Raw genomic sequence first — 17,544 nt, 5'->3', positions numbered from 1 at the left:
CCTGTCTTAGTGCAAATGTGTAAATGTTGTGATATTCCTTGGTGCTTTAGTGGTTGACTGTCTGGCAGCTGTGGTATGTTTATGAAAATGCATCTTTAAAGCACATTTATCTCTTAACAACAACAAAGATCAAAAGAACTAAAAAATTTAATAAAGTTGCAATTTCCTGTTCAATGAGTTGTGTCACTTTCCTTTGTACTTGCAAAACCCAATAACAGGGAACATTTGTTATTTGTATTCAGGAGGAAAAATATTATTCTGCGGCACAGCAGCACAGAACTCAGGCAATAACACACTAGGAGTGAATCAGCTTAGCCATATGCCTGTAGCCAGGTAGATAAACTTATTTTCATCGTTACTTCAAGCATAAATCAGGTTATAAAGTGTGTTCTCTTTATTAATTCTGCATAGATATCTAATATTCAAATAAGGTGCCAGTGGTGTCTTTTTAATGATCATCTACATGTCATAGCTCCTTGCCAAAGAATCCTAAAAGGACTTTCATGACTGTCATGGGGCTTTGTTTTTTACCGTGTTCAGTATATTTTTTTGTTGCTTAATGAGGGAGTAAAATATGAAAAGTAAGTCATGTATATTACAGTTCCTTTTACACTGAACAGTATATCAGTTTTAAACAGAGCAAAGACAATTGAAATTACGGCTTCTGTCATCTGTTTTAATTTTGTTCTGCTTTGGTTTTGGAGCTCAAGTGGCATGAAGATCATGCTTTTTCTCCTTCCCTCGGAAGAGTCTGATGCAAGCGTGCTCACTGCATCTTGCCTGCAGATAACATTAGCCCATGCTTGGGGACTTGCAGTCTCATTCACCAAACACATGGTTTATCTATCCAATGTCTTTGTAAATTCTGTGTTCTAGTAGTATGAAGAGATGCCCACCAGAATCACCACCCCATGCTTCAAGTAGTGCTGTGTCTTAAAGAGAAACAGTCTGCGCCCTGAAGGTCTTTCAGCAGTGGTTTTCAGGCTTCTTAAAAGCCCTTAGCCTCCCTGATGCCAGCTTGCTTTGCGTCTCCCAGAGTGAGCAGCTGCTTGGTTCCTCCAGAGCATGGGAGTGAGAACTGCTTTTACTGTTTGTCAGTATTTTGTACTCTCTCCCCTCCCCTAGAGGAAATGAGTTACCATTGTAAATGGTAAAGGTAGGTAACAAGAGGATAGTTTACAATGTCAACTAATCAAAGGATGATAAAACAACATAGTGATGTATATTTGCAGGTTTTTATTTAACTGCAGATTTTTATTTAACTTTCAACTGTCCGTTAGTTTTGAAACTGCGCGTGTTGTTTAGATGTTTTCTTCTTACTGGCTACGAACCCATAATGTGCTTAAAATGGTGCTTTTCTCCTAGCTTGCTCTCTAATTTCTAAGGTTTTAAAGAAAAAAAAAATTATGACCTGCTGTCTACCTGAGAGAGAAGGTCATCCTTTAAACATTATGAAAGCAGAAACAAAATGCATTTATTTTCATAATTTTTCTGACAAGATCAATGAATATGACCTTTTCCCTCACTCCAGTGTTGAAGCAGCCCAAGAATTGATATCAGGAGAGCCGCAGGAAGACTCCAAAGAAAAAGATATGTAAGAGCCACAAACTGTTCTATGCTGAAACTGCAGCAAGTTGGTCATTACCATTGTAAATGGTCGATGTTGATACAAAACAGGAAGGTAACACAGACTAAAGCTGAGAGGTGGAAACCTGTTTGGGTTGTTGAAAATATATTTTTATCGCGATAAGCTGGGAGATGGGTATAAAAGAGCTGTCACATACAATTGTCCTTAGCTTAGTTTGAAATATTTTCATATTCATAAGTAATAAGCAGTGTCATTTGGGTGTGCCTATTCATGTTACAGTGTTACTGTAACGTTCTTCTTATAATAATAATATTATTAAACATTCTAACTATTCCTTGTCTCTCCCATGTGCATTACACAGAAGAAATAAAAATATTTTGAAGATTCAACTGTTAGTATGTAGTTAAATAAGTTATATTACAAAAATACTATATAGATATTCTCAGGAAAAATGTGCACAAGAGGTATGTGACTTAAAGTTAGCTTTTTTTTTTTTTTTTTTACAGATAATGGAAATTTTGCATAGAAATCACTGACTTGGTAACAGTGAATTTATGATCATTTAATGGTCTTCTGAGGATAACTTAATCTTCTGCAAACGGCGTTGGTTTGCTTAATATAATTCCGGCCCAACAGACATTTTTGCTACTTGAACGTACATCACTTTTGTGCAGATCTTTAGCAGTTTCAGCTTATCTGTGTAATTTTTTTAAAGGCTCCTAAGACCTTATGTTATTTTTAAGAGATCTTTAATTTTTGTTAAATGTTTAAGGTTTTCCCTTGGCTTTGGATACAGTCTTCTTTCTAGGGGTTCACATTTGAGATTCTTGTCCTTTCTGGAGGTATTTTCCTGTGGTTGCTTTTATAAAAGTTACTAAAATGAAGAAATTCTGTAAAGCAGAGGAATGCTAATAATTAACCTTTTCTATCTCTGCAAGATCATTGAAGATGTTGTTCTTTAGCCTTTGAAGAACTCTTTGAGAAGTTGTCAAAGTGATTGTCTTGCTTCCTTCTGGAAAACTAGATAAGACTGAACAAAAGTAAAGTTTAAAGAACCTAAAAATAGCAGAAATTAGTGATTCACAAGTGTAATAACTGGCTATTCTAACTGTCAGAACATCTTTCAATACTTCAGATCAGTGACAGATATTCAGGATTTGTCAAGTATTCCCTGTGAGGAGGAGAACTACTACAAGAATATAAATTGTAAAACACCCAGAGTGAGTCATGCACCCACAAGTGTCAGCACTCCACTCAGCTCAGGTAACTGCAGCGGCAAAAGAAGGGAGGACCAATGAATTGCTTAAACCTTCTATGCCAGAAGTCAGACCTTTCTGCCAACACTTGCTAACGTAAAAGCTGTGTATGCGAATCATGGAAACTGCATTCATTTAAGTGCCAGCACAGAAATGTTAGGCTTGGAATAAGTAATCATAAGAAAGGCTGTACCTGTTTGAAATCTCACTGTTTTCGTCTGGATAGTTAAAACTTTGTAGTTAAAGCCTGTCTGGTCAAAACCAATCTCTTAAGACGCTAGAACTAGAGGAGAGTTTACAGACTGACAAAACAACTATCTGAAAGGCCTGTGAAAAATAATCACTTGGTAGTTGATGCTTACGTTAGCCTTTGTCGATCAGAAATTGTTTTAAAATTGAAGTAATATGTGTAGAATTTTGTATTTTGAAGACAGACAATGTAAAAAACGCTTAATGTTTAGACTGCTGATAAGATGATCTCAGTTTGTTGAGCTTTAATTTGTTATCCTTAAAGCAACACTTCTGTTTTCTTTGTACTTCATTAATTTGGTTCGCTATGGGAGTCTCATTTGGTAAAGTTTTGCATAAATAATGTCTGAGTTGAAACTCCTGGGCAAACAGTTTGGACTTCCGCTTAAAGATCATTTTATGGACAATAATCGTAGAGTTTCTAGTTCAGGTGCCTGTTCAAATGCAAGAAACCTTTTCCTACTTCCATTGAAATGTGACCAAGATAATAATTTTCCAGCTTTGCTACCAACTCTCCATCTCTCTCTTTTTCTTTTTAATTATAGAGGAAAAAAAATCAGTAGCCTTTAAGAAATACAGACACGGCCATGAAGTAGCTTTGGATTCTTCCTCTTGTGGTTGTCAAGAGGTGTCCTCTGCAGAGTCCAGGACATTCACTACAGCCTATGAAGAGGGAAGGAGCACTGAAAATACCTCTGCCCCTGTAGAAGTTCATTCATCTGGATTGAATGAGCCTGTAAGTGAAGGAAATTACACAAATTACACAAATGTTGGGCTTCCCATTGTACCTAATCCTGTGCAAATGTTGACAACCATCGAAATGGCCTTGCCTGCCCTATCCTGGCCTTCTCAGCATTGGATCCAGTAATCTTGCAGTACCAAAGTGGTAATTATCAGCAAAATGATTGGGTAGGAAAGGTGTGTTTTTGTTGGAAGAGTTTTGTTGGTGAGTTGATCTTCTGTGTCTACAGCAGGTGGCTTATCTGAATGGTTCAGAATTCACAACTGAACTGGTGAACTCCAGGTTTTTAACTTTGTGGAAGTGGGGATTTGAGTGAAAACAAATTTTGTGTCTGTGTATTCAAGTTTTCTTGTGAAACTGAAGGATTATCACAATTCACTGGGGGAATATAAATGAGTGTAAATAAGCAATTCCATGAGGAAAAAGGTTACAAGTAGTTAGGATGCAAGTAAATGTTCAGAAAGCCCTTATATTATTGAGGGTGTTTGTCCTTTTTATTGCCTGCAGACGTGGCATAAATGTTGTCAACTTTGTTGTCTGTCTTTGGAGCTGACATTTTTCAAGGTTGTTGTAGTGATTTCTGGTAATATTTTTGGAACTGAAGGTGTTCTGGAGACAGAACGTTATCTTAGCTGTTTTTCCAGGCAGCTTACATATAGAACAGTTGCTTTTATGCTTTTCCTATTCAGTGTTGGGGTTGTCGTTTAAAGATTAAATTAGTTTGTTCAACCAGAACAGTAGTAACTGCATTCAGTGTCATCAGGTCAGCTGTGTCTTTAGGCTTGCGTAGCAGACTGTTAAAATTCATTAAACCCATTAACAGCACAGTGCTGCCTTGACTGGCTCTGTAGAGAGATTTGAATGTGTCACTTCCTTGCCTAAAACTTTCTTCTAGGATCAAGTGCTTGAAGTACCAATTTCCATTTTTGAAGGGCTTGCCTTTGATTTCAAATCCTTGATGTTTTGGGGGATTCTTTCGGTAACTAGATGTGCCTGGCTTTAATAATTAAAGATTCAAAACAGAGTGGGAAAACAAGAGATGTCAGAATTGTCCTTTAAGAGAATTCCTGTCCAATTGTCTGTACACAGTGTTGAAATGAATAAAGAGTGTGTAGCTGACGATATCTTAATGATCAAAAAAACGATGAGTGAAAAACAGCCTAGGCAAAATTTCTGACACATTTGGCTTACCTGGATGCTACCTCTTTCATACTCCGAACATGTTGAAGAGCTTGTTTAAAAATTTAAGTAAGACTTTAATTAACACTTTACCTCATTTTGGACTTAGTATATTAAAGGCAAGGATTGGCGACCAGCAGTTCTTCAGTTTACCTTTTTGTGTTTCATTCTGTATTCTCTTAAACAGGATGGATTGTCAGTAGTTGCTTCATCCTTGAGAAGCACCAGGAAGGCATCTGGTATGTCTCTTAAGCCACTCCCCAGCCCAATTAGAGTGATAAAAAATGGATAAACAGATTTGAAAAGCAGTTTTGCTTACTATTTTTTTTCTGGGCATCTCTGTAGGGATAAAAAAACTTTGCATACAATTTTGTATTGTTAGTGATTCTTGAGTTGCAAATTCTGTGTTTGCACCTGCAGGCTGAGATCTCTGACCTCTAATAAATCTCCGTTTGCCGTGTAAATATTATTGGCCTAAAACTTGAAATGCAAAATTGAGAGCTGTATGTGCAAGTCTAGCTCTAAATGATTTTTCCATTCTGATGATACTTAACGATATTTCATAAAAAGTGAATGAGCCAGGCTCATGGAGATTCATAAATGATATATGTCAGCAAAATACTGTCATACTCTAAGCTTATATCACAGTTATTAAGAATTAATCACTGCTAATTAACTAGACTTTTTTTTTCCTCTCTCTCAGCACTGTCACAGGCACCTAACCACTTCATTGATGATCTCCCTCCACCAGCCCAAGAGCTGCTGGATGACATTGGTAAGAGACACTTCATCCAAAATGGTATGAGACTTGCCAGCTGTGTTTTAAAGCCAAGGACAGTACAGTACTTCAGTACACAATCAGGATTTCTCCCAGATCATTCACTACTAAAATACACAAGAGCTTCCAAATTAGTTGCAGTCAGGTCAATGAATAGGAAGTTAGGCATCAACAGCTTGAATAACTGGCAGTTATTTAAGTTAGTCCTTGAAGTTTCTGCCTTTCATATAATGGTTAGTTAATGCTGACGACAGCAGTTAGCTTATTGAGTATAGATGTAATTTAAGATGAATTTTGTGTAGACTGAAGTTTTCAAAGGTGTCGTGGAGCTCTGCGTGTTCTTCATTAAAAGCAATGCCAGCTGAGTAGCTGCATCCATCAGGTATTTTTGCAGAGCTTAGTTTCAATGATATACACTTATTTTTTTAGTCATATATGTCTTGAGCCAGAACACAGAGTAAAAATCTTTCATTATTTTTACTGGTATGGGTTACAGAAAATTTTCTCTTGGTTAATCAGCAGTGAACTTCCTAAACAAACACCAGACAGAAGGATAATTAAATGTATATAGGTCCTATGCTCTTTTAGAAATGAAGCACGTAGGCAATTCTAATCTTTTTATTACCTTATTCACCAAAACAGGGCTGTGGAGTCTGTCACCAACTGAATACGTAATGGCCAGAGACAATTTGTAAGATTAACATACAGACTAACTATAGATTATGTAAGAGTTTTCATGGAGTTTTGGGTGGATAAAGAAAGTGGTACTTTGAATTTTATAGATGTAAGGAAATATGCTGTTTTTAACAGAGTATTTAAAGCAGCAAGATTCCATCACTCAAGAGTTTGAAGAGAAGGGATTATTTGACCATGGAATGCAAATAAATGGTTAGTTGATAATAGTCCTAACATAGAGATTACAAATGGAAAGTAACTTTGCTGCAAAATTACTTGAATACTTTGAAAAGTTAATACTTTGAAAAGCTTAATTTTCAGCTTTTTTTTTTTTTGTATTTGTGGTTGCTATCTTGGAAAATTCAGCAGAAATTTGAGAGGGTTTCCCCTTTCTGGATAAGATGATACGCAGTGTTTTCACAAACAGTATCTCCTCCAGCAGTGTTTGCTGTCTTTCTCTGTGCGTTCACCTCTCTAAAGTCTGCAAAGATCTGTTATGGAAGGCTTGCAGATTTGAACTATCAGAATTAATCTTCTACTTTCATTATGCCACTGTAACATATGCTGTGTTCAAACGTAAGTGACGAAACCCACAAAAGTATAGATGGTGAGCAGCTGATGTAAAATAGAGCTGAAGTTTCCGCTCTGAAAGGGCAGTTCAGTTGAAAGTAGCCAGTACACACGAACCGCTTATGTTTCATATTCACTATCATGAAATAGTGCCTCTGATCTCGTGATGTCAGAAAATAGCATCTCTTGGGGTAATCAGTGTTATGTTTCCTGTTCTGTTATAAAGGTACCAAAGATAGCAGCGGTAAATCTTTGTACTTCTGAAACTGCAAATAGTAGTAAGTGGGAATCATTTTTAGATGTACAGCAAGTAAAGTCAGAGGAGCAGAAAACATAAATCTTTATAGACTCTGTATTTGTTTCCAATGAGTCAGAAAGTGAAGAGCAGTTTTTTGTATTTTTTTTTAAAAGGGCAAAATATGAGTTAATCTGTAAAAAAGCTAAATAGCATAGTCACTTGAGAATAATACTGGCACTTGTTTGTGTTATCCTACAGCTTTGTTAGATCTTTTCCCATTTAAAATTGTTACCAAAAGGATAGCAGCTACTGTGACTTTATTCATAGGAGTATCGTGTTTTTAGGTGGCAAGGAATGCAGCAGCCTGTATTGCTTGCTGTTCAATCACTGTGGTTTTGTTGTATTTGCATAAAGTACAGCTATTTCAGACTCCATTTTTGTGACAGCCTACTGCTTCCTGCTTATCATAGCTTAGCAGAAGGTGGCTGAATATATTCACATGCTGTAGAGAAGAGAACTTAGTGAGATAAGTCTTGGGGTGGGGGGGGGAATATCATTGGATTTTGCTAAGTAGGGTAACAAAGCTAACATCCACAGGTTTTCTTTTGATTTTTCTTCAATATCTTGGATTGTAAGGCGAGAGATTAAAGATTAATGTCCACATGCATTTTTCATTTTAGTACGAAGCAAAATGTTCGCTCTTCTGAATCTAAAAATGTATTACAGTAAAATATTTATCTAGGTCTTGCTATTGGCCGCCTATGACTGTAGATAATGCGAACTTAATTGGTAGAAGATCAGATGACTGCGGAAAGAAAAATTAAAAAGTAGACAACTGAAAGTTTCCCAAGTGCAGTAAATAAAACCACAATTTGTTTAGTATTTTCCTTTCGTAACTTTGCTATTAAATTCTTTCTGTTTATGTGAATAGTTGCTGGTCAAATTAAAATGGAAGACAGAGACACAAAAGAAGAAATTGAGCAAAATGAGAAGAGAGATCATAGTGTATTGACTAAGGAGGCATTTAATTTAGCAGAGGAAACAGAAAGGTATGAAAAAGACAATGATAATGGCATATTTAGCTTTGAATTACAAACGTTTAGAACATTCAATGTTTACATTAAGTCAACTCTCCTAAGAACTGTGCTCATTTCTACTGTCTTTTTTTTCAGGATAATATTAAACTTTCCAGCATTCATTTAAAATCTTTTATTCAACAGGGCTCACTCCACTCTTGACGACATTTTAGAAGGAATTCTCCATGCTGTTCCTGCAGATGAGGAAATCCAAGAACAACCTCAGGCACATGCCCTTGGGTTAGCTGATAATTGATATTTTGTTCACAAGTTTCTTGTTTATCTTCTGTATAAAGACCTATGTGGGACTTCAGGAAATGGACTGTCATTCCTCAGACAGTAATGTTTTGGGGAGCTCCACTTGGAGGCATCATTCAGAACTTTCAGTATTAAATTGTAGGGCAAAGAATATCAGGCAGTTTCCTGTAGTTGAAAAGTAAATGTTTCAAACAGGCAAGGAAGTGCATCATTTTTACAGAAATTTGAGATAATTTGCCAGAACGGTAGATTCTCTGAGGTAATGAGAAAAATGTATATTAAGAGAATAAAATCGTGAAAGATCTTTAGGAAAAGAAAATCTTTAAAGAAGAGTTTGAGAAAGCCATTGTGCTTGGCCACATAGAAAGAAATGAAGAAAATGGCAGGCATCGTATCTACATCATTTTAAGAAAAAAATGCATAGCCCAAATAACTTTTTTTCCTCTTAGAACCAAAGATAAGAGCTTTAAACTCTGAACAGCTCCACAGTAAATGCCAATGAGTAGTCATAAGTCATTCTTAACATATATCTTACTAAGGAACACAAGATAGTCTTGTGTTCAGCATCAGGATTTTTTAATATAGAAGGCAAACTGTCATGATAATCAGGAGGATTTTGCTGATAGGGCAGTCTGATTCCTGCAGTGTGTATATATAGCTGTGTTCATAAGTGGCTCAATCCAAAGCCCATTCACACTCATAGTCAAACTGCTTTTATGTAATGCACACAAGGAATCATTGGAGCCTGCTCATGGATGTGAAGGTAAAGCACATCTGTAGACTTGGTGGGGAGTGATTGTTCAGAGGTTGGTGGGGCAGATGTCCATTACAGGTCAGGGTAAAAGTAAAAAAGCATCTAGTATCTCCAGTGGCTTCTATTTTAGTACTCTGTATTCATCTTCTCTAAAAGAAAATACAAAAAAAAAAAAAAAAAGGAATGATAAAATTCTGTCATTTAAGGGCTGCAAGCCTGAAAGATCCAGAAGATCTTGGAAGGAAGAAGGGAGTAGAGGAAGGTGGAGCTGGGACCAGAAGCAGCGAGCCAGAAGGCTGTGCAGGGAGTTCAGAAGGTCCTCTTCGTCTGTAAAGCTGCTGGATGCTGGGATGGGCAGTATTTCACTTATGTTTTTAGCACTGGATTTGTCGAGCTTGCACAGAGTAGTGTTTTGCATTCCTCTGTTTTCGCCCCATCTGGGTGATGTTTCTACCCTGTGATTTTCAAAGAGAGGAAGCTGTTCTTAATCTTTTCAGAGATCCTTGAAAACTTCGGGTTTTTTATTGCTTTAGACTGACAGCATTCTGGACCATTTGCTGGAGTTGCAGAGGGTATGTCTCGTAGTGAGAGAGCAGTTTCCTCTACTGACCTCTCCAAAGCTGGTATTGCCGCCTCTGTGTCCCATTTAGTCTTCAGCCTCTCTGGCTTAGGCACCTAATGGCTTCACGCTGTTGTAAGGACTTGGAGTTATTATCACTATGGTTTGGTATGTACCTGTGATGCATATGCTAATGCCACCAAATCCCTTAAACATCTGTCTCTGTCTAGTCTCTCCTGGCTTTCCTCCAATAGAAACTGGAAGCAGAGAGGAAGGCACAAACTGAAATGAAAGCGCTTCCTCTATTCTAGGACTATTTGAGGGATGAAGTGATTTTACATAGGTTGGCAGCCAAGGTATCTTTCTGCAAGCAGGTTTAAGGAACTTAGCTTTTTAGATCTGTGTAAGTAGTTACTCTATAACATGCTGCTGTGGTGCCTGTGACACAGCTGTGTTGTCTGTGACACAGCTGTGTTTTTATATTAATGTTTCAGTCAGGACATATGGGAGGGAGTTAGTGTCTAAAATTCAAGAAGTTAATGCGATGATGAAAACATAAGTGAACAATTCCTTAAGCAGTAGAAATATCTTCTCTTTTTGGCCAAGGTTTCCATTTTTTATATGAGATAATTTCTGGTTAACAAGGTGAGCTGCCTCCTGGTTAGAATACAAAGAACTGCATAAAAGAAATAAGATAACAGAAAAACACTTTTGTGTTTCACTTGATTTAAATTAAAAAAAAAAAAAAAGCCTGCATTCCTGTACTTCAGTCCAGATCTCCATTAGGGACTGTCAAAGCTGACTAGTGTTCTGCAGCTAACGTAAGAGGTTACCATTGTTCAGCATTTATCAATTAAAGATGTTCCTTGTTAAAGGAAGAGGATGTCATATTTACATTAATGTGCGTTTACTGCTTTGCAGAAAAAATCAAAAGAACTGCCCTTTCTTCCGGGAAGAAAAAGACAGTAGACTTCGATTTTCAGGAAGAAGTGATTTTTCAATGTGTAGCACAAAATGATTTAAAGAAAACTATCCTTCAGTGTTGTGAGCATTTAACACTACTTTAGCAATCAGCTATTCATCATCAGTGTTTCACTTGCTAGTTAGGCACCCAAAGTTTGAAATGTCCCTGATTGTTAGTTTAGGAAATGTTGATGGTAACTTTTACACTCAGAGTTCTAGAGGTAACGTGGTAATGCTTGTTCTTTGCACAGCATTAGTATATATGACCCTATTTTCTGTCAGACTTCTAAAATTACTAGGATGGTAGGAGCATGCTTCAGGCTTTGAAAATTATGTTTTCTCATCACAAAGAGGTTCCTGTGTAATAGACCCAGCAGAGCAACAGAGTTCAGACTGGTTTCAAGTGCAACTTGATGGATCTAGCCAAAGGGATCTGTAGTGCTCAGTTCAGCATGCTGACAAAACCAGAGCATTCTCTTTGAAGTGTTGTGGCTGTGTATGTTTTTGGTTTTGAGTTGAATTAACATGCTTTTTTTTGTTTGTTTTTGTTTAGATACACACCCTGAAGATCAGAAATTCCGCTTACGGAAACGGCTGTCTTCACTTTCTCCATTTAGGTGAGCATCTCCATGAATTAAATTGGGCTTTCTGCAGAAATTTATGTATTCTCTCTCTGCATGAGATACATTTCTTGTCTTCCATGCCCAGGAGGCAAGAGCTGCAATATAAAATTCCATTCTCTTCAACTTGTACAGCTTGATATAAGGAACAAACAAGTGTGTAACTCTTTTAAACTATTTTTTACCTTTTTTTTTTTTCCCTACAGGATAATTGTTTTGGATCAGAGCAGCTGTCCTACATGATTAGAATGGACAGTGGAAAAAATTGTAATATCTCAACTGTTTACTGCAGCTGGTACAATATACTGCCCATGAACTGCAAACCTTTTTGGCCAAAAAGACTTTGAATGCTCACTCTTCATTTAGCTGCAGCAGCAAGTACTGAAAAAAAATCTTAATGCTTTTACTTTGTAATGCAACTGATACTGTTTTGATATGAAGATCGTATCAGTAATACTGCAAAACTGATCAGTTTTTGGAATCTAACACCACTTACTAAGCTGCTATGTGTTTTCTTCTCTTTCTCTGTATATGTATGCTTTCCTAAGCAAAAGAATTTGTTGTATTATGCAGTTTTCAGTGTTACAGACAAAATGATTGTGATTCTGTGGGCTGTTTTCACTGCTCAGGCTCTCATTTAATTTTTCCATGCTGAAGTGTGGAGCGCTGTGCTACAGCCCATGTGCTGTATGTTTTTCCTTGCTCATTAAATTTAACAAGGGTAATTTCTTGTTTTCTCTTAGTGCTTTTGTGATCTAGAGTTGAACTGATTTGACTGATTAAGGGGATTAATTACTGTGCAAAAAGTTAATGAGAAAAAGATAGTGTTCTTTCCGAGATTGCAACTGCACCAATACGTTCCCTGTCAGTGTTAGACAAGAATATGCAAAGTTATTTCTGGTTAGCATTACTAAGATACGTTCTGTTTAATTAAACTACAGTTTTGGTAGGCCTCATCCAAAAGAAAAAAAAAATCCCTCTACTTGAATTCTGGATCAGGCTTTTGATGGGCACAGCAACTTTTTAATACTGTTCAGGTGCAGGATGTGTAACGGTTGTCCTTAGCCCTGTTGAACAGACAGCGGAATTTTAGCTGCCTTCACGTACTTGGGTGTACCATGTGTTGCTTTTCCATCCTTGTTCTGCCTATCTGTAACTGTTAATGAATTGGGTTTAATGACGCTAATAAAAGTTTCTAAGCTTAATGTGCTGTCATTTGGTTCTTCTGGTTTTTACTTGTTATTGTTACTTCTGATCATCCAGTTATGTGTACAACTAGCTACTGATGTAGAGCTTGCTCCAGGGCAGAGGCTGCAAACTGGGACACTTGAGAGGGCTTTCCTCAGAAGAGATCAAGAAAAAATAAAGAAGTCTTTCATCCATTTAGTTACGTCAGGGTAGTGATAGAGCAGAATCACCAGCAGCAAGGAGATTTCCTGGGTTAAGAGCTGTGTCAGTGCATGGCAAACAGTGTTCACTTTTGTACATTACACAATTCCAGGCAGAAGCTCCAGATTTTCTAATCTGGGCTCATATCAACCACAGGTATACAGTTCCCCGCATGTGTGCGAGTTCTGCATCCTCCCCACAGGCAGAGGAACATCATACTCTTCATACATGCTGCTGGAACAAGGTCTTGTTTTACATAGGCAAAGGGCTAAGGAAAGACTAATGTTGTATTGCGGATTTTGCGAAGAACACACAGTAATGACGCATGCAAAAGTTAAACCACAGGTTTTAATGTGTGATCACTTTGGGCAATGTCTGTGTGGTTTTGTTATGTGTCAGAGCCTTGATGAAATAAAGAAAAAAGTCATTAGAACTTGCTGGTCTGCAGCAGTGTGGTGGAGTGGAGCAAGCACGTGAGTTTTTACATGCACATAATTAAAAATCACTTTGGCTTGCAACATGTGAAATCTTAGCTTCTTGGATTTCTTTCTCTATTTTATCTATCAAACCAAATGGTGAGCAGACTGTGAACCATTTTCCTATCTCTTTTTAATCTTAATGTGGAAAGTTAATATTTCTGTTGGTAGAGAGCCTTTCTTGTAGCCCATAGCTTGTCTGCTCTCCTTATCGAGGCCAGAACACAGCAGTTGGAGATCTCAGTTGTTCAGCTGCTTGTACTTTTCCAGAATTATGTTTAGAGTGAATATAAATCACCCTAATAACATAAAGCATGGACGCAAAAGCTGTAATTAACAGGAAGAATTAAACAAGGACCAGTGAAAGACAGCAGAAAAGATCAGAGGGGGCCCATCTAATGCTGCTTTTCAGCCTCCCCAAGAATGAGAGGCCAATTAATTAAATTAAAACAGTGATACTGAGCTGTTCTAATTCCTCTCTAAGGCGCTAGCCTTTGAGCAGTTTTGCATGCAGAAACGGGGAGAGAGGAAAGTCAAGAAACGGGGATGGAGATTGGGTGAGGATGGGTGTCCTGGCCCCCTGCCACCACAGTCTGGCCTGCAGGTGTTTTATTTCTTTGGAGGCCCTTGCAGAACCCTGCATGCAGTAAGGTCATCAAGTGAAGGTATGCAAGGAAAAAAGCAAATGCTCATTTGCTAAGCAGAAGCTGAATCCTCAGCTGCCTTGTATCTATCATCACACTGGACTTGTTTTATTTATTTATTTATTTATTTATTATTATTTTGGGGGCTGGGACTCAGAGAGGAAAAACATTGGTCCCCAAGGTTTTATCATCATCATGTGTGTGGAACCAAATCGTCTTTCTGCATATCAAGGCATGGACTGTGTGCTAGTGAGGGAATGAATTTGTTGAGGTGAGCAGCCATCAACGTTGCTCCCTTCTAACCCCATTCATGGCTTTGCTGCAACAGCAAAAGCCGTGGAAAATGGTGGAAGGAGATCAGCAAATGGTGTCTTGTGCTGTGAGACTCTTTACCAGCTAGTAAAACAGACAAAGCTGATCTTGTAAACATTTTCCAACGTTTATTAATTCAGTCTGCACCTACACATACCTGCATGATTTTTCCAACGTGACCTAACACTTCACAGCAAGCTCAGGCCATGCAGATAGGACTCGGTCTGTGCAGGGACAGCAAACAGACGGCTCCTGCCTCTGGCACACTCTGCAGGTGCCAGATAAAGCCGGAGAGCCTTCAGCTGAACTCCAGGGCCGAAGAGTAACTTGTGATTTTCTGCATGGAGGAAAAGTTGTTGCCATGTTTTATCCTTAAAAGACTCCTGAGCCCCCGAGGGGAGGGTCTGGAAGGCAGGGGTGAAATAAAGGCTTGCACTTTATCCCACGGCAGGAGAAGGCAATGGGGGTTGCTCTGGGGAGCAGGGTGAGGACTGCTGGGTCCCCTTGAACCGCTGCTCCCCAGCCTTTCTGCGTGCCTGTGTTGATGAGGCTGTGCTGACATTTCTGCAGGTAGGAGCAGGCAGAGGTCACACATGGTGTGACGGCGTCACCTTGTTCATAGCGACGCCTGCGCGGGGCCCGGGTGTCTCTGGCATGGTTCTTCCTGTCCCCTGGGGACGGTGACCGCAGCACAGCATTTTCAGCAGGCAGCTCTGAAACTGGGCAGGGGAAGAAGGAAGGTTACTAATTGGGATGGAAGCTGGTGTCTGCCTCAGGGCATCAGGCAGAGGCGGTGGGGAGGGCACCCCGCAGCCTGTTAGGGTTTGGGTCAGATTGGGATTTATTGCCAGCCCAACTCTTGGCAGATGCTGGCAGTTTATTGACTATAGAAGTTGTAGTCTGTGTGCCCTGTATGTGAATGACCAGTTTGTAATCTAAAACCAAGTTGCTTTGCTCCATAAAATTATGGAAGCAGAAAATGAGCTTGTGTTTGGGCTAGGAGGCTGCTCCCTCCCTTCCCGTTTTATTCTAACGCCCTTCCTGCTTGTACAGCACCTCCTGGGTCAGGTGGGCCTAGGCTTCCAGGTAGGATGGATGGTCCCTCCCCATTTTATAAGGCCACTAAGTCATTACCCAGAAGCTCCAGTGAAGTTGTTTTTGTTAGCTAATGGCTTTCTCACCTGCTTGTTCATGAAGACATAGATGATGGGGTTGTACACAGTGGCTGTCTTGGAGAAGTAGGAGGGCAAAGAGGCGAGAGCCGGCTGGATGCTGATGTCCTTGTTGGTGGCCACCACCAGGGCAAACGTGGTGTAGGGCAGCCAGCAGATGAGGAAGGCCATCACCATCACGACCACCATTCGTGTCACTTCCCTCTCCGCCTGCTGCGTGGTGTTGGCTCCCTTCTGCTGGGCCGCAGCCTGTGGGGAGTTGTGAATAACCTGCCTGTTTGCCCTCTCCCACCAGCACGTCCAGCCCTGGGAGCACTGAAATCGGGTGACAAGGGGGCTTTAACTAAGGTTTTGTGCTCCCGAAGCCAAGCAGCTGGAGCGAGGTTTGGTGGCAGCACCATCCCCATGTTCAGTGCTTGTTTAAAATAAGGGGGAGCACCCGGTCACAAAACCTGCCACAGGTTCTTCATCTTGATGGCAATGGGACTTGTCAGGAATAAGTTAACTCGCCTGTCAGTGAGGAATTGCCTCTCCGTACTGAACCTACAAAACCCCTGCAGAACTGCAGGCCCAGTACTTGAACATGGGATCCTGGGTGGCTGTGAACAGAGGCCCCCCCAGCACTCACCGCTCGCAGGGTCATGAGCAGGTTGGTGTAGGAGAAGAGGATCAGGCCGAGGGGCAGCACGAAGCAGGCGACGAACAGGGCCAAGATGTAGCTGTTGTTGTTGCTGCCGCCCGTGTACCAGTTGGGCCCACACGAGGTCCTCAGCCCTGGAACAAACGAGGTTTGAAACAAATCTAGAACAAACTTAACATGAAAAGACTTCCAGTAACAGGCTCCAAAAGAGCTCTTTCCCCTGAGTGATCCTTTATCTCCCAAGCACCTCTCAGGTTTCCAGACAAGCTCCCTGCACAAGCCCCTGTGCTCTCCAGCCACCCCACGCTTGCAAACGGCAAAAACGACAACGTGGCACTGGGTACCCCCCGAAGCCCACCTCCCTTACCTTCGGGCACGTAGCTGCTCCAGCCCAGCAGCGGCGGGGTGGTCCACAGCAGCGACCAGCTCCACGTGAAGGCGCAGCCGCCCACGGCATGCCGGTGCTGGAACCGAAAGTCTCCCAGGGGCCTGCAGACCACAACGTACCGCTCCAGCGCCAGGATGGCCAGCGACCACAGCCCCACGATGCCTGCAGACAGGAGGAGGGGTCGTGTCTGATTTTTCCTTATGGAAGGGGTGGCTGTGAGGACGTAAGGTGTTGCCTGTAGGGGACCCAGTGAGCTGCTGCGATCCCTGGAACTCTGCAGGACACAGCTTTGCTCAATGCCGTGGCCCCAGCCCGAGGCCGAGGCAGGCCTCAAGGCTCATGCCCTTACCTGTCAGGGAGACCATGAAGCCCTCCAGCTCACACATCTGTCTGCCGAACACGAAGAAGCCGTTGATGTTGTTGGAGAGGCTGACGGAGCTGCCGCAGAGCGTCACCAGCAGGTCGGCCAGGGCCAGGTTCACCAGGATGTAGTTCAGGGGGGACCGGAGCTTCTTGTACCGGATGGAAACCACGATGACCAGCCCGTTCACGACCGAGGCGCAGACCACCACGACACCCATCAGCACGGCCACCGACGTGTACATGCTCCGCGGGGCCTGGTGGGGCCACTGGGGGCCGTCGAAAGGCCCCGGGGTCCCATTGCTGGGGGGTGCCTGGGAGCTGCCGGGGGACATCGGTCCTTCCTGGAGCACCAGCACCAGAGAAGCCTGCGTAGATCAGCCTCCCCAGAAGCCCCCAACCCTCTTTATAAAGCCTCAGAGGAGCTCTGTGTTGAAACACCTTAAGCTTTTTTCTTAATCTGAATGGTTTGCCCTCCCTCCCCTTTTTATAATCAGCTCTGTATTCCAGGGGGGGATAAAGAGTGACTTAAACAAAAAACCTGATGACTGCCTGCTGCCTCATTTAATTGAGTAGATAGATTTTGTTACGTGAGTGCCCCAGTGGTAACACAGCCACATATACATGCACGTACACATGAATAAATATATATATGTAT

General features: G+C 40.8%; 2 protein-coding genes across 9 annotated transcripts in view; one reads left to right on the top strand and one right to left on the bottom strand.

Moving 5' to 3' along the window:
* The window catches only part of TEX14 (testis expressed 14, intercellular bridge forming factor), a 30,399-nt gene extending 17,684 nt beyond the window's left edge, over positions 1 to 12,715 (top strand). For 4 of the 8 annotated variants that reach the window (XM_040532387.1, XM_040532386.1, XM_040532388.1 and 1 more), the window contains 12 exons: positions 243 to 333; positions 1,532 to 1,594; positions 2,724 to 2,851; positions 3,639 to 3,829; positions 5,202 to 5,253; positions 5,718 to 5,789; positions 6,603 to 6,680; positions 8,207 to 8,324; positions 8,496 to 8,591; positions 9,570 to 9,679; positions 11,439 to 11,502; positions 11,712 to 12,715. In XM_040532387.1, coding sequence (XP_040388321.1) covers positions 243 to 333; positions 1,532 to 1,594; positions 2,724 to 2,851; positions 3,639 to 3,829; positions 5,202 to 5,253; positions 5,718 to 5,789; positions 6,603 to 6,680; positions 8,207 to 8,324; positions 8,496 to 8,591; positions 9,570 to 9,679; positions 11,439 to 11,502; positions 11,712 to 11,748 — 1,100 coding nt within the window. In that variant the 3' untranslated portion in view covers positions 11,749 to 12,715. Of the gene's footprint in view, positions 1 to 242; positions 334 to 1,531; positions 1,595 to 2,723; positions 2,852 to 3,638; positions 3,830 to 5,201; positions 5,254 to 5,717; positions 5,790 to 6,434; positions 6,484 to 6,602; positions 6,681 to 8,206; positions 8,325 to 8,495; positions 8,592 to 9,569; positions 9,718 to 11,438; positions 11,503 to 11,711 lie in introns of those variants that run through there. The other 4 variants (XR_005813948.1, XR_005813949.1, XM_040532390.1 and 1 more) reach the window with 4 other exon arrangements.
* A 1,732-nt stretch (positions 12,716 to 14,447) lies between these two features.
* LOC121057772 (pinopsin) lies at positions 14,448 to 17,467 on the bottom strand. The gene is made up of 5 exons (XM_040532398.1): positions 16,876 to 17,467; positions 16,506 to 16,688; positions 16,127 to 16,272; positions 15,508 to 15,747; positions 14,448 to 15,045 (listed from the first exon to the last, which is right to left on the bottom strand). Exons 1-5 carry the CDS (start codon positions 17,219 to 17,221, stop codon positions 14,914 to 14,916), a joined length of 1,047 nt encoding a protein of 348 aa, XP_040388332.1. The 5' UTR covers positions 17,222 to 17,467; the 3' UTR covers positions 14,448 to 14,913.
* Positions 17,468 to 17,544: the final 77 nt, after the last annotated feature.

The sequence above is a fragment of the Cygnus olor genome, chromosome 20 (genome assembly GCF_009769625.2).
Source record: "Cygnus olor isolate bCygOlo1 chromosome 20, bCygOlo1.pri.v2, whole genome shotgun sequence".
Classification (NCBI taxonomy): Eukaryota; Metazoa; Chordata; class Aves; order Anseriformes; family Anatidae; genus Cygnus; species Cygnus olor.
The sequence above is the reverse complement of the archived record's forward strand: the minus strand, read 5'-3'. Positions and strand labels throughout refer to the sequence as shown.